The 15,435-nt window shown below is 45.2% G+C and overlaps 1 protein-coding gene across 1 annotated transcript in view; it reads left to right on the forward strand.

The window, feature by feature from the left end:
* ANO2 (anoctamin 2) overlaps positions 1 to 15,435 on the forward strand; it is a 211,343-nt gene that overhangs the window by 138,625 nt on the left and 57,283 nt on the right. Inside the window, exons 15-17 of the mRNA XM_083181601.1 lie at positions 2,618 to 2,729; positions 6,369 to 6,426; positions 8,949 to 9,049. Of these exons, the coding sequence (XP_083037727.1) occupies positions 2,618 to 2,729; positions 6,369 to 6,426; positions 8,949 to 9,049 (271 nt within the window). The remainder of the gene's footprint in view (positions 1 to 2,617; positions 2,730 to 6,368; positions 6,427 to 8,948; positions 9,050 to 15,435) is intronic.

Below are 15,435 nucleotides of genomic sequence, written 5' to 3' on the forward strand. Positions count from 1 at the left end.
TTCCGTGCTGCCCTGTACTTAAATATGTTTAAAACGCAATGGGGGAAATTTACTAAGATGGGAATAAGACTTCACATGTGATGTTGCTATAGGCAACCAATCAGAATCTACTTATTATTTATTTAGCACCCTCTAGAAGATAGTAGAACGGATCTGATTGGTTGCCCATAGCAACATCACATGTGAAGTATTTTTCCCATCAAAATTTCCACCAATTAATTTTGAGGTCGGCTCTATGGCCTCAAACATGTTTCAGTTCCCTAGTGATCTTGTGGTTCAACCAAAATTCTGGAACTAAATTTAAACTAGCAAGTATTAGCTGAGTACTGTATGCTAGATACGTTTCAGGTTCTCGAAAACTGTTTTCAAGATCTTTCAAGAATCTCTAGTTAGTATATTCAGGCACAAAGGTTTGCTGTTGTAATTACTAAAATAAAGTAGTTCCTTTCCCATTGATTACACATACCAGCATAATTACTTTTAGTGTTTTATACGCTACAACTGTCAAAGTCATCCGGCAAAATGTAATAGGGTCAACGTTCGCTGTAGGTACAGGATGCCGGATAAGCTCGGATGTTTTTTTAAAAGAGGCAATAATTTACAAGACATGTTTTGCCTTGTAAATTGTCACTTTAACAACAGTCTAAAGGGCCGATTCAGACTGGTTCATTACGGGCCAAAGTTGTCCCTGTCCCCAATGTTTGTGGTTTTTGTATGCGCAAACCCTGGGAGCAAATGACTCGCCAAGCCATTCATTCCAGGAGGGGCGGAATGGGGGCAGGCAGGAGGCAACAGCAGGGGAACGTCCAATGTTTTATGGCGTCCCCATAAAAATGCTGGGCATTCCCTTGCAGACGAAGACCTGGTTGACATTGACGTTGACATTACATGATGTCGGCACCCGCCCCGACTTTTCTTAGCTAAGACTGGAGAAATCATTGGATGTGAGCGCATTGCGGCTGCATGCGAGGGGATCTGTTGCCGTTAACATCCCCTTGCATGTTAGAGAGCCGATTCGCACAAGGGGGAGGCGGCCATTCCGTTAGGCAGCGGGCAGCATTTACCTGTTCGCTAGGCTGTGAACACATGCGGCCTAGAGAACAGGTCTGAATCAGACCCTAGGTTTGGCTTGCGTTCGGCACCACTGGAGAACTCAGTCACTGTTACATTTTGCAGAATAACTTTATTCAGCTCAAGGTTTATTGGCAAAAAGTATAACTATAAATGTAGAGAATAAAAGCAAGAACCGTTGATCGCCTACACTTGCTGCCTCCTCGTCTTCTTCCCTTGACCCTATTAGTGGCTGGTAGAGCGTGCTGGTCATTAAACCCCATGGAAGCCGAAATCTCAGGAAAAAGTTCTCCTCATATAAGTTGAAATCAGAGGGCCCCCCCTTGCAAACGGATACAGTCATTGGGTCACCAGCAAGTTGTTAGACAGTCATTAGGTCGGCATGTGTCTAGGTCGACATGCAGGAAGGTCGACATGTGTCTAGGTCGACATGCAGGAAGGATGACATGAGTCTAAGTCGACATGGCTTATGTCGACAGGGTCATTAGATCAACGGGGTCATTAGGTCGACATGGGTTAGGTCGACAGTCAAAAGTTCGACATGGGGTTTTTCACAGTTTTTTTGAGCCGACCTAATGGTGTCGACCTAATGACTGCTGGTGACCAACTAATCCACACCCCTTGCAAATTATGTCTTAATACGCTTTCAATTTTAACCAACTAACAGTCTAACATCTGGAAAGTGTAATGTGAATCTGGAGCCAAATGTAATAGGGGCCCTTATTCTGATCGGTGCGGCCCGATCAGAATATGCGGCCGCAACCGTGCAGGCGAATCCCCGCCTTCCATACGGATCGCCACCTGCCGTCCGTATGCGGATATGTGGCGATCCGCATGAAATTGGACGGGGATACGCCTCCTCTATGGTGGGAGCAGCCCCTGCATTCGATGGTCGCCGAACATCGAATGCAGGGCCGCACGCTCCACCAGGTCCCGCAACACAAGACCACACGGACACTTGTCCGTGTGAAATCATGTATAGGGGCGGGCAGCTGACATCCGGCGATGTCAGATGCCCGCCCCGTACCCACGCGTCACGGCCTCATTACCATGCATACGCCCCGCGTTTGCATGGGAACGCCCATGAAACGCGGGGCGTATGCATAGGGTAATGAGGCTAAGTAGCCCCTCACGCCCCTCTACGCCCCCTGTGCGGCGTATAAAGAATCCGTGCGGCGAAATCGCCTGCACATGCGCAGAGTGACCTCTGCACATGCGCAGACGATCAACATCGGCGGTCCGTCCGCATGCGGGAATTTCCGCACCGATCAGAATAAGGGCCCAGGTGAGAGTTTCAGAAAGTGAGATATTTTGGGAGAGTTTTCCCATTTTTTTTCAAAGCAGCAATCATTGACAATGCAAAACCAGATTGATGTTGCCATGTAATTTGACAAGCTTTTATACTGTAAAGAACTGTAATTCTAAGTTAACATTTAGTCTGTAAGTAACCTTCATTTTAGATAATATTGGTACCCCACCATTATTTTTCCATTATTTGCTGTATTTTTTAAAATAAAGGGTTAATGCTATATTTAAAATTTTTCAGAGGTACCTAAAACTGAAAAGACCTTTGAAGAGCGGTTGATCCTCAAGGCATTCCTCCTGAAGTTTGTGAACTCCTACGCCTCAATATTCTATGTGGCCTTTTTTAAAGGACGGTAAGTTACACCTTGGAGTGAGGCAGGAGTAAGATGATAGGAGTCAGGAGACAGGAGGAAGATGATACTGCAGAAGTGGCTGCGTTGGGGCTAAGTGATGTCAGATGACCATATAGAACCACTCAGGGGGACAGGAAACTCCTTTATTCATCACCTTGCCATATTAGTTCCCAATGTTTTATTAAGACGACTCTTGGATGACTTTTGAACTTTGGAATTCAGTTTTATTTTAATTTTTTTATTTTTTTTGAATACACAATCTGAAATACATTTGACCTATATAATAAATTCCCAATGTTGCTCCTCAACTTCAGTATGTCAGCACGACAGAGCCCCATCTCCCAGCACACTGCTAGCCTCACCCTACATGGTGCTGTGCTGCTGACCTCCTCAAACCCCCCCCCCCCCCCAAAGTGCAGGTGAGTGCTTATTCTGGATTCCCGTTGGCGGTTTTACCTTTCTAAGCCGCCTGCTGCCGCCGGGTGCTGTCCCATCTTCTGTCCTTGATGGCCTTTCTCTCTTCACTGATGCATGATTGGGAGGAGGCCATGCTGAGCCTACTGGGACATCTTGGGACCACAGCCTCCTACCAGTGTTGCCCCAGTGTAGAGAGACTGGCCAGGACAGGAGATGGGACAGCCCCAAACAGTATGTCAGCAGACCGCTTGGAAAGGTGAAGCCTTCACCACGGAATCCAAAGGAAAGCGCTCACCCACGTTTCTGTCATATTTGGGACACGCACACAAGTTGCCCTCTTGCCCCAGACCATTCTGTTGCCTCTGGTTACTGTGTGATGAGTGACGGGCTTTTAACTAGTTTACTATAAACTGTACAGTATATGAAGGGCCCTTCTGAGCGATATCTCTTAAAAAAAGGTCTAGTGTGTACCCTCAATATCATTACCGATGCTCGTTCATGGTTAATGACCCCCAATTTGGCTGAACATGCCGGTCAATTTTGGCTATATAGCGAAGGACCCGCCTATTCAGTGGGTCCCGGTGACATCACTGCACAGTATCATTCAACCGATATAGTTATCTATCAGCGGTGCCTCTAGTCAACTAGTGTGTACAGGGCTATAGAAATAATAAATGAGGATTTAATCTACACATTGGGCCTGATTCAGACCTGTTTGCTAGTCTGCAAGTATAAGCCTCCACCGCCCCATCCCGTCCCGCCGAAGGCCTGGCCCCCCGAATCCTCTCTCTAGCATGTTGAGGGAATGTATATGTACATGTGGCCGCCTGGGAGTGAAATCATTTGATGGTTGCTGACCATCGACGGATTTCTGCAGCCTTCGGGCTGAAATGTAAGGCAATACTTACTTCTCAGATGGCCGCTGGAGTCCGAATTAGCCACTGAGCCCACACAGGCATCGACACGCCTTCCTTCCCATGGGAATGCCCATAAAACACTGGGTGTTCCCCTGCTGCTGCCCCCTGCCTGCCTCCAGCCCACCCCTTACTGTGCAAACGCCTCAGCGAGTGGGATACTCGCCAAAGGCATTCGCACAAGGTGTTTGCTCATTCGCAGACCCCCCACCAACGAAAACAGGGCCAAATTCTGGCCCATAATTCGATAGTAAACAGGTAAGGAAACATATTCAGTATTAGATATACACCATGGCTATAATAGATCATAGTTACATCAGGGTTGCCTACCTTTCTGGGAATGGCCGGAAAGGGGGGCAGCCTTCCCGCATAGCCCTACATCTCCAGCGAACTGCCCCTCAGCGGGGCGGGGGGGCATGGGTCAAATGACGCGATCACGTTATTTTAGTCCCGCCCCCGCAGTTCAATGCCTGAAATATCGGCGTTGCATGATGGGTAGCGTGGCTAAAATGACGCGATTACTCTAGGTATGCCCCCAAATAGGTCAGTCTGCCTGTGACTCCACCCCCGAACCGCCCCATTTTGCTCCCGGCAAGGGCTCCGCCCCCCTGCCTCACTGAGCTAGCTGCCCCCTTCCGGAGCAGCCAAAAAGTCAGCAATTATGGGTTACATCTGAAGAACAGCATCTATGCTCAATACTGTGCACAGGAGAAACGGTTTTCTCTCTCTTGTTATGATGCCGTATATAAACAGAACAACTGCTGGTCAAGGGATCTCTGATAGATAACAGATTCCAATCATTTCATTTATATGATGTTTGTGAATTGAATGCAGCACTTTGTACTTTCCCAGTGTACGGTTTTATTGTGTTCCCTGTACACTTATGTTTTCCATGTTTACCAGCATTTTTCTTTTTGATGTTTTGCTGAATAATGCTGAACTGCTACACAATAATAATGCACTCATAATACAACAGCAAGTGTGAAGTGGTGCTGAAGCCAATAGGACAACAGGACTTTCCCCCTGATCATTAGCAGATTTATCATAACTGGGATTGCAACTACAACAATCTTCTATACTTCTATTGTAGTTACTGTCGGGCAGATGTACAGATGGGGCCGCTCTCACCAGAGTGGCTCCCATCTCGATTACCTCCATCCGCCGGAATGTGCAGCCTGTGAGACGCCTGCGCATCCACATTCCGTCCCTGTCCGCCGGATCACCATCCGTCAGAAACCTGTGGATGCCAATTTGGCGGCAAGGATGAGCGCGGCCCCATCTTTATGATGCAGCATTATGGGGGAGAATGGGTATCAGCGCGTGTTATGTGCGCTGATACTGCGTCTCCTCCGTGTTTGAAGTGGCCGACATCAGGGGCGTAACTAACTATTCAGCGCCCCCCCGCCGCACGTTTATTCGGCGCCCCCCACCTAACCTGCCCCCCCTTCTTACCCGCGGTCTGCGTAGTCTCGCCCGGCTCTCTGTCGGGACCTTCCTGACGTCACGGTCCCGGCCGGCTCCTGCTGCTACAATGAAAACGGACTCTTAGAAAATGGCTGCCCCCATACTGCAGACAGAAAACTGTCTGCAGTATGGGGGCAGCCATTTTCTAATTGTCAGTTTTCATTGCAGCAGGAGCTGGCCGGGACCGCAACGTCAGGAAGGTCCCGACAGAGAGCCGGGGAAGACGCAGACCGCGGGTAACTATAGCCCCGCAGCCCCCCCGGCGGCGCCCCCAATTTCTCTGCGCCCCCCCCCCCCGCCACCGCGGGGGCTGCGGAGCTATAGTTACGCCACTGGCCGACATTCAATAAATGATTATGCACCTCTGTCCATGCAGGGCAAATGTATGAACGGTCAGCAGCGCTGACGGTTCCACCTGCTGCAGCTATCGACTTCCCTATACCCTTAGCAGGGACAGCGGCAGGGGCAAGGTATTTGCAGCCTTGCGAGCCAACCAGAATAACCCCCTAAATTGCGAGTTCTGCAAGCTGCCCTAATAGCACCGTCCGGAAGATAGATAATGCAGAATATTCTTATTCTATTAAAAATTATTATTTTAACTAGACGAACAGAAAAGAGAAAAAAGTTATGGTATAAAAGGTCGACATTATCTAGGTTTACAGTAGGTCGACACCAAATGGTCAACATAGACACAAGGTTGACGTGCATGTCGATAATATGGTGTCGGTCTATTGACTGTTGACCTAGACACTTTCAAGTTATCAATACTGAGAAAAAACAGTGTCTGCAGTTAGATTCCCCAGAGATTATGGTTTATGCTTTTCTCTGTGTTTCTTACCCCTAGGTTTGTTGGGAGGCCGGGCAGCTATGTGTATATTTTCCATGATTACAGAGTTGAAGAAGTAAGTTATATTTACATTAGTTAATTCAAAATATTTTATTTTAATACTTTTTTATATACTGTGCTTATTACTTTTATATTTGGAAGGTGCAAGTGTGAACGAGATGCTATGAATTAGAAAGTATATTATCCCAGTCCTGGATTCACACCAACATGGGGGGAAAGTGATGTCCCCATCTCATTATTGTGTGTCCTTCCTTTTCTCCTGTTGTAAAGTTGAAGAGCAAGTTTTCGCAGATTTTTTTTTGTAGTATTCAAACTACCATTACTACCATAGGAGCACGCAGCAGCCGACATGGGTGTGCTGCTCTGGGACTTCCCCATCTGCTGCAATATGGTTTACACCTGGGGTGGCCAACCCTAGTCCTCGAGAGCTACCAACAGTGCTTGTTTTGCAGGTCTCAAGTGAGCTAATTAGCTCCATCTGTGGATCTTTTACAATGTGTCAGTGATTAATGAGTGCAGCTGTGCAGCAGCTAGGTTGTCTGGAAAATGTGAACTGTTGGTAGCTCTAGAGGGCTAGGGTTGGCTACCACTGGTTTACACTATCCCCCACCGCTGCAAGACATAGGGTGACATTTAAAAGGATGCGATTTTTAGTCATTAAAATGTGTGATTTTTAGTCATGAAATTGTGCGAATTTGAGGAAATGTGTGAATTTGTGTTAAAAAAAAAGAAATAAATAAATAATGGCGTGAGGTCCCCCTCCTGAGCAGAACCAGCCCCTGGCTCAATGAGCCGGACCTGGTTCCAAAAATACGGGGAACAAAAAATCTGGGGGTCCCCCATATTTTGAAACCAGGTCCGGCTCAATGAGCCCAGGGCTGGTTATGCTCAGGAGGGGGGACCTCACGCCATTTAAAAAAAAAAAAAAAACTTTTACACATTTTGAAGACTGCATGTGTGGCGAATTTGAGTAAAATGTTCCCGTTTTCGCATCTCATTAAATATGCGATTTCTGGATGCGAGTTCCGGAGCAACTAGAAATCGCACTTTCAGAATGTGCGATTTCAAGGCAAAATCGATGGTTTTTGCTGTTTTCATATCTCATTAAATATGCAAATGCAATTTCTGACGTTTTTGGCGAAAAAAATCACAGAAATCACATTTTCGAATCTCATTAAATGTCACCCATAGACTGCTTATGTGGATGGCCCATGTAAGCAGTCTGTGGACCTTAGTCAGGTCCCTACGCTCCCCTTCGTGTTCGCATGGGGGGTGATGTTTGCCTAATGCACATGCGCTGAGTGCGAATGGACACAGCAAACTACAAGTTTGCTGTCCGATTTGTACCCACCAATGCGATCGTGGCAGTTGGACGCGCCCATGAGAACACTCAGCATTTCATGGGTGTTACCATGAAAATGCTAGGCGTTCCCATTGTAATGAAGCAGTGACGCGGCTGCCGGGGGCAGGCAGCTGACATCACCGGATGTCAGTTTACCAGGGACAGGCAGCTGACATCACCGGATGGCAGCTGCCCGCACTGTCCTCGTACAGGGAACACGCAAAGCTAAGACACCTGACAGTGTCTTTGTTTTGCGTGCTCGTTCCACATCGTTTGATGGTCAGCGACCATCGAATGCTGTGTTCCTCGCCCCCTAGGCTGCAAGTGGATGTTTATGCAAAACATCCATTCTCAGCCGTGCCATGAGGAGGGGCTGGCGGCAGTGCGAGCAGCGGGCAGCGTTAAATCCACAAGTGTGGATCAGAATAACCACCTATGTCTTAGAGCAAGGGGCAGAGGAGGTAGTCCATGGCCGGGTGAAGGGGGGAAGTCCCAGAGCAGCACCCCTGTGTCGACTGTGGTGTGCTGTGTGCACGCCAGGTTGGCTCAGCTGGGGGGGGGGGAGAGACATGAATAAAGGGGGTGAGGCTGTAAAAGCGTGGTCACTGTAGCCACGCCCCCCGCTTTTCAGTTCCTGAGATTACATTTGCATTGCAAAGCAGTGCGCATGGCTCCGATCACATCATCAGCTGCCCGGACTGTCCCCTTTCTAAATGGGCATCCGGGCATGGGTGGGTGAAAAAATGGAAGACTTGCATGTCCTTTTTGGGAGCCTTCTGTCCATTCCAGGAGGGTAGGCAAGTATGCTACAAATAATAAAAATTGTATTATGAATCATACTATTAATTGGCACAAGCAGGAAACTGGTTTGGACCCATCTCCCTCCCTGGCTGTATAAAGATATAAAAACAATGGTCAGGGTTCCAGCCGACTTACAGCAGTACTCTGGGTGCCCATTGGATGATCCGGAGCTGCTAGTGAGTTTGCATGCAGTCATAGTTGTGCTGCACTAAGTTTGCCCTAGTCAATCCTACTGGATGTAGCAGAAGAGGAATGATCTAATGTCACAGAGATCTGGGCACTGGTCAGTCAGGCAGGGGCTAGTAAGGATGAAATAAAACGTTTGTGACATACAGTATATTATCTTTCAGGGGACATTGTGCCTAGCTCTTCCGTCAGACCCTATGGTGACAGGTGTAATGACAGCCCCTTATGTGTACTGTTTCTGTCTGCAGTGTGCGCCCGGCGGATGTTTGATGGAGTTATGTATCCAGCTTAGCATCATTATGCTGGGGAAGCAGCTGATACAGAACAACTTGTTTGAGATTGCAATTCCGTAAGTACCTCAGTGTGTTATTCCTGTATTTACACTGTGGATGCTATTACACAACTGAACAAACTCACACAATGCCTTTCTTGAGCTTTGATCAGAGGATGAAAGAAAACATGTATTTTAATATAAAATTATTATTATGATATTACAGAAAGCACATAAATGTTAAATGCCACAAATAAGCACCTTTCTCAAGGGGTTTGAATGTGATCAGAGTAAAGGAGGTTTTTGTGGCAATCATCGTCCACCAATCCGCTCGGCCACCGAACTCGGGCAGCAATATATCCCGCCATAAGACTCTCACAAGTTAGAGACTTTTGGACTTCCTCACTAACCGTTCACTGTCTGCTGTTCAGCTCTGTTAAGGCCCATACACACTAGGTGATGTTGCACTCAAAGTAACTTACTTTTGGCGGCTTAGATACTTTGGGCTCCAAATCGCCTAGTGTGTATCCCAAATCATCGCCGTCCAAAGGCCTGTCTCCTACTGTGGAAAGGAGTTCACCCCCAATGAAAAATCTTTGGGCAGGGTGAAAAGCGCTCAGTTTGTATTCACCCAGCGATTTATCGAATCCCTCCCAACTTTCGTGTTTCACAAATTGGGACCTGCCTCGCTGAAGGCATGACCGGCCCAAAAAGGGGTGGATTTATGGAACTGATGTGCATGGGCTTGGGTAAAGGGGTATGGTCTCGTGTTGCGACCCCTGTTTAGGAATTTTCAAGGCTGAACTGCTTTAACATACATCTCTTCCCTTTTCTCAAAATATCTCCCCACCCGACCGCTCTGCACATGACCTGCGTCTCTCATCCAGACTTAATACCTGCTGCCTTTTATGGTTCCAAAGATGCTATGTGTTAACACACAAAGGAGCAGATGTATTAAGCCTGGTGAAGTGATAAAGTGGCCGGTGATAAGGCACCAGCCAATCAGCTCCTAACATTACATTTAGAAGCTGATTGGCTGCTGCATTATCCCCTGCCACTTTATCACTTCATTAGGTGTAATAAATCTGTACCACAAACAGAAATTGAATGGGTGCAACAAAAGGGCTGTATTTAAAAAAGAGCGTAAAAGCACGAGGTGACCCCCATTTTTCACACCCATTACATTTTTGGGGCTAACTGAATTCTCCCTTTGTTGTTTTTATTACCCAGTCTTGTTATACCGCTTTCAGACCACACTCTAGACCCGGGTTATTGCCGTGTTCTTGTGGCCCCAACACGGGTCAAGGTGCAGTCTGAAAAGGCCACCACGGGTCGAGCAACACAGGTGTTCATCCCTGGTAATGACCAGGGTTGAACACGGCTATGACCCGTGTGAAATGCAGTGTTAACGGGTGCCTGGGTCGAGCGACCCGTGTCCCATTCACAGTATGGAGGAGGCAGCACTGTCGGCTCCAAGTACTGCCTCCTCCCGAGCCCCCGATGACGAGCCGCCGCCCAGCTCCGCCCCATGTAACGTCACTTATGCCGTGTCGGAACTTTCAGACCGCATTGCCATGTTGCTCTGGGGATGGGACCCGTGTCCTAATCCCGTGTGCAACACGGCATTTGCGGTCTGAAAGTAGTATTACTGTTCTGTTCCCAATTGAAAGCACAATGGAATATGCTATTGCTATATATTTAAATGTTAATAAATAAGTATTGATAAGTAAAATTTCAGAAAGAGAAATAATTGTATTCTAAATGAAAATCTAATCATATTCTTAAACTTGCTATTCCCAATTTTTTTATATTAAATTGTTCCGTTATACTGTACATACCTTAATGTGATTCTGTATTATGTAGGAGCTGCCATTCATTGGCCCAGAGCTATAATACACCTTGGCCCTTATGCAGATCTGATCGCAGTACAAATTTGTTGTCAAAAAATGGGCAAAACCATGTGCACTGCAGGTGGGGCAGATGTAACATGTATAGAGAGAGTTAGATTTGTGTGAGTTATTTTGTTTCTGTGCAGGGTAAATACTGGCTGCATTATTTTTACACTGCAATGTAGATTTCAGTTTTAACACACTCCTACCAAATCTAACTCTCTATGCACATGTTACATCTGCCCCACCTGCAGTGCACATGGTTTTGCCCATTTTGAGAACAAATTTGTAATGCGATCAGATCTGAATAATGACCCTTAGCCTTAACCAAGCAGCTACTGACATTGCTGTATAGAATTGAAAAAACACTGAAGGTTTGGGAGAAGTTTGGAAAAAAGCCACCAGTACAGGAGGCTGGGCAAACTGGTCTAATATTTAGTCACCCAACGCAGGGAAACACCCACAATTCATGGTGCTGATATAAGGGGCGGAGCTAAAAAATATGACCCAGTCATTTAACCATGCCCCTTCCAGAAAATCCCTTGTTTGCTGATGAGTAACATACAATCCTGACCACTTCATTAGGAAGACCGCTTCACTAGGAAGCAGGCAGGATGCGGGAGAGCTGTCTACTCTTCCAGGGTTGCGGGGGACTAAACCAAATATCAGGAGCCTCCTGCAGATTCCATGAAAGTAGGCAAATATGAGGCCCGGGGTTATACATCCGACAGTGAGCGCAAGAGAGGAGCAAGAAGAGAACAATGACTTAATGCTTGTGGTTTAGGAATCATATTTCTATGATATCTTACAAGTGACTATTACTTGTACTGTTTATTTATGTCTGATTTAGAAGTTCCACTTTGCTCTATGTTTATATATTCTTGGATTTATATACTGCAAACAAGATGTTGAAGACGCTTTAACAGCGTACGGATTAAAGATGAAGAAAAGGAGATTTAGCGATTAAACGAGCCACCAAAGGAATTCATTTATGTCATTATGACTAGCAGTAAAAATATGCAAACATGTACGACGTGCTTTATCTTATAGCATAATATTTGTACTGATGTTTCAAATGCTTTGGGACCGGAGCTATGCTTGCAATGATAACAGGGACAGTTTTATGGGCCGTATTGCGCAGCAGGTGGTAAAGGTCACTTTGTACACAGCCAGTCGTCTCCTGTCTGCTCCTTCATCTTTTGGTTTGTTTACTAGATTTTGCATCGTTGCCACATCAAGTATACAGATCAAATCTCTGGACGTTCTATTAGCGGCTGACATCATCGGACAGTCATTGTGCTAATTTACGTGATGTCAGTGCCCCAATGCAGCATCCTGACTCTCACATTCCATTGTGGTTACAAGAATATACTTATATTGTTATAGACCCACGTGGCTACTGAACACAAATGGTGCTTCATACACAAAGAGAAATGTTTGTGGAAAAAGGCCTCTGCGAGGGTGAGGCCTAGTGAATTAACTGCAACAACCACAAATGTCAGGGGGAAAAGTTCTCAGAGGCCTTACCTTAGCACATACAGGTTGAGTATCCCTTATTCAAAAAGCTTGGGACTACGAGCATTCATGATAAGGGATTATTGCGGATTTCAGAATATAAATTTTTTTACATACTGTGCCCTGCCGGTCCGCCGACGTCCACGGTGTCCCCTGGCGTCCACAGCGGCCATCAGAAACCTCGGAAACCAACGATGCATTGTGCACGTCACCGGGCACCCGCGCAGTGCATTCTTGGGACCGGGGATGCCACTGAAGAGGAATCCGATGGCCGCCGTGGACACTGGGAGATGAGGAAAGTATAACAAAAAGTGCGGGAAGAGGGGGGGATCTGGAAAAGGGATACCCAACCTGTACTTGCCTACTTCTTATCTTTCCTCTCCGGGAGAAGGGGCGGAGCTTGTCGTCATAAAGCCCATTACAGTATATTGGAGAAATAGAGCTGCGCACCCAGCTAGAGTTGTGAAAACAATTTAATATTACACAAATACAATATACAAATAAAAATATTTAAAAATCAAGAAAAATTAAAAATAAAAAGCACACAATATATAAAATAGGGAATATACAACCGGTTGTATTTAACTAGATTCCAGTCCTGGTTATAGTGATTAGTGTCAGGTTAGTATTGTTATAAGCATATTACTGACGATAGCCACAGTACATTCCCAGGTTTTAGTGTTGTTATTAGAAACACAATATATTGCACTATTTGTTAGTGATTAAAGGGTATTTTGTAGTCACTTTTCGTGTCTGGCCAGACAGTTTGGGTAATGGTACCTTACAGATGACCTTGTGCTGCTTAATCCTGTCCTCCCAGTTGATGGCGCTGGTTAGCCAGATATAGTGAAAAATGGCGGTATATTGCGCTCTACCCGCTAAGTGTGTGTGGTGCTGCTTAATCCTAGGGGTTGTCCAATCCTCTTAAATGTATTGCCAATAAAGTGGTCCACTAACGCGTTTTCCTGCCTGTTTGTAGTAATCAGCGGCTTCTTCAGAGAGCGTATGGGTGGCAAACCTGATTACTACAAACAGGCGGGGAAACGCGTTAGCGGACCACTTTATTGGCAATACATTTAAGAGGATTGGTACCCCTGATTATGCTGTGACCAGCTTACCTGAAAAATACACTCCGGAAAAAGTTGTATATCTGGCTAACCAGCGCCATCAACTGGGAGGACAGGATTAAGCAGCACAAGGTCATCTGTAAGGTACCATTACCCGAACTGTCTGGCCAGACACGAAAAGTGACTACAAAATACCCTTTAATCACTAACAAATAGTGCAATATATTGTGTTTCTAATAACAACACTAAAACCTGGGAATGTACTCTGGCTATCGTCAGTAATATGCTTATAACAATACTAACCTGACACTAATCACCATAACCAGGACTGGAATCTAGTTAAATACAACCGGCTGTATATTCCCTATTTTATATATTGTGTGGTTTTTATTTTTTATTTTTCTTGATTTTTAAATATTTTTATTTGTGTATTGTATTTGTGTAATATTAAATTGTTTTCACAACTCTAGCTGGGTGCGCAGCTCTATTTCTCCAATTTCCTTTTTCTTCGCTTGGTACAATTTTTTTGACCAATTTGGTTGAAAGACATTTCCATTGAACCCAGTGTCCTGGACGGAAGATGTTGACAAAAGATATTGTCAACAAACAAACGATGAATGATGATGCGCATACCCGCCAGTTGTTCATCAAGATAGTTCGTCAACTGTGCATGCAGCTCAATTTGGATATCTTTCAAAAAGAGCCTATAAACTGTATCTAGATCTTTCTTCTTTCGTCTGTCGTCAATATCTTTCATCAACATCTTTAGTCCAGGACACTGGGTTCAATGGAAATGTCTTTCAACCAAATTGGTCAAAAAAATTGTACAGTGTGTATGCACCCTAAGAGCAATCCCAATTAGAGCAGCAGCGCCTAACGACGAGTGAGGTCAGGCCGACCTAAAAATACTAATAAAGTAATGATAGTAACAATTACCGAATATAAAATCAACTTGGTGTGGCGCTGGACTTTCTTCTGTGTTTCATTACAGTATATGCCTTGATTCGCGGCTCTTCAGGGAGGGGGACATGATTTTTGGGAGCCTTCTGGTTATGTATAACTGGTTTAGCATAAGACCAAACAATATATGTCTACACTTTCTGGGCACACGCTACAAAATGTAATATAAGTGGATTTGCAGATACTTATAGATAGATCTACATATAGATATACATAGAGACATATATACTGTAGCTATAGATACAGTATGTAAATCCCATATCTGGCAGCCAACACTAAAACAGATAAACACAGAGGTGTCCATGTAACAATGGCTCGTGTTATGTAAATTCTATCCATAGTTAAGCAATTAAGCTGAGAGGATTTTTTCCTAGAAAGCGATTAGTGAACCAAAGGGGGGTTTAGCGGGTAATGAAAACTGGACATGAGGCACTGGGTAATACAAAGCATTCCTAAAATTGTAATCACTGAACTATAAGCTTTGATAAGTCAAAAGAAAAGCCTGGCGGATTAAGAACTTTTTGACATCAGGACCAAGATCGTGATACATCAATTTAACAAGTGTTTGCATAGTCGTGTGTGTGTTACGCTGCTAATTCTCTGGTCCCGTCCATTCCTTTTCCTTCCTGGTACAAATTATATTAAAGGAACGTTAGAATGAATATATCAGTAGCCTTATAGAAAAGAGACATCTGATACATTAAATTTAGGTGTGTAAAGATTTCCGAATGACAGCTGATGACACCAGACAATAGCTTCCAATTGGCTGCGTACATTCTTACTTTTCCTATTCAGCTCTTCTTTTAATAGTATCTTATTATTAGAAATGTTGAGGTTTGGATTTATCTGGATTTTTCTTATTGGCTACCTGAAACATGTGATGGCCAGATAGCCAATAAGATGGTGCTTTTGAGATCCAAGTGAATCCAAAACACATCTGTATTTATTCCACAATAAGACTAGCAGCCACATAAGAATTTTAAGAGAGGAGAAGGGTCTGTGTGAAGCCTCCAGGCTCCTCCGTCCACACGTA

Source organism: Crinia signifera, chromosome 4, assembly GCF_055691185.1.
Source record: "Crinia signifera chromosome 4, ASM5569118v1, whole genome shotgun sequence".
Classification (NCBI taxonomy): Eukaryota; Metazoa; Chordata; class Amphibia; order Anura; family Myobatrachidae; genus Crinia; species Crinia signifera.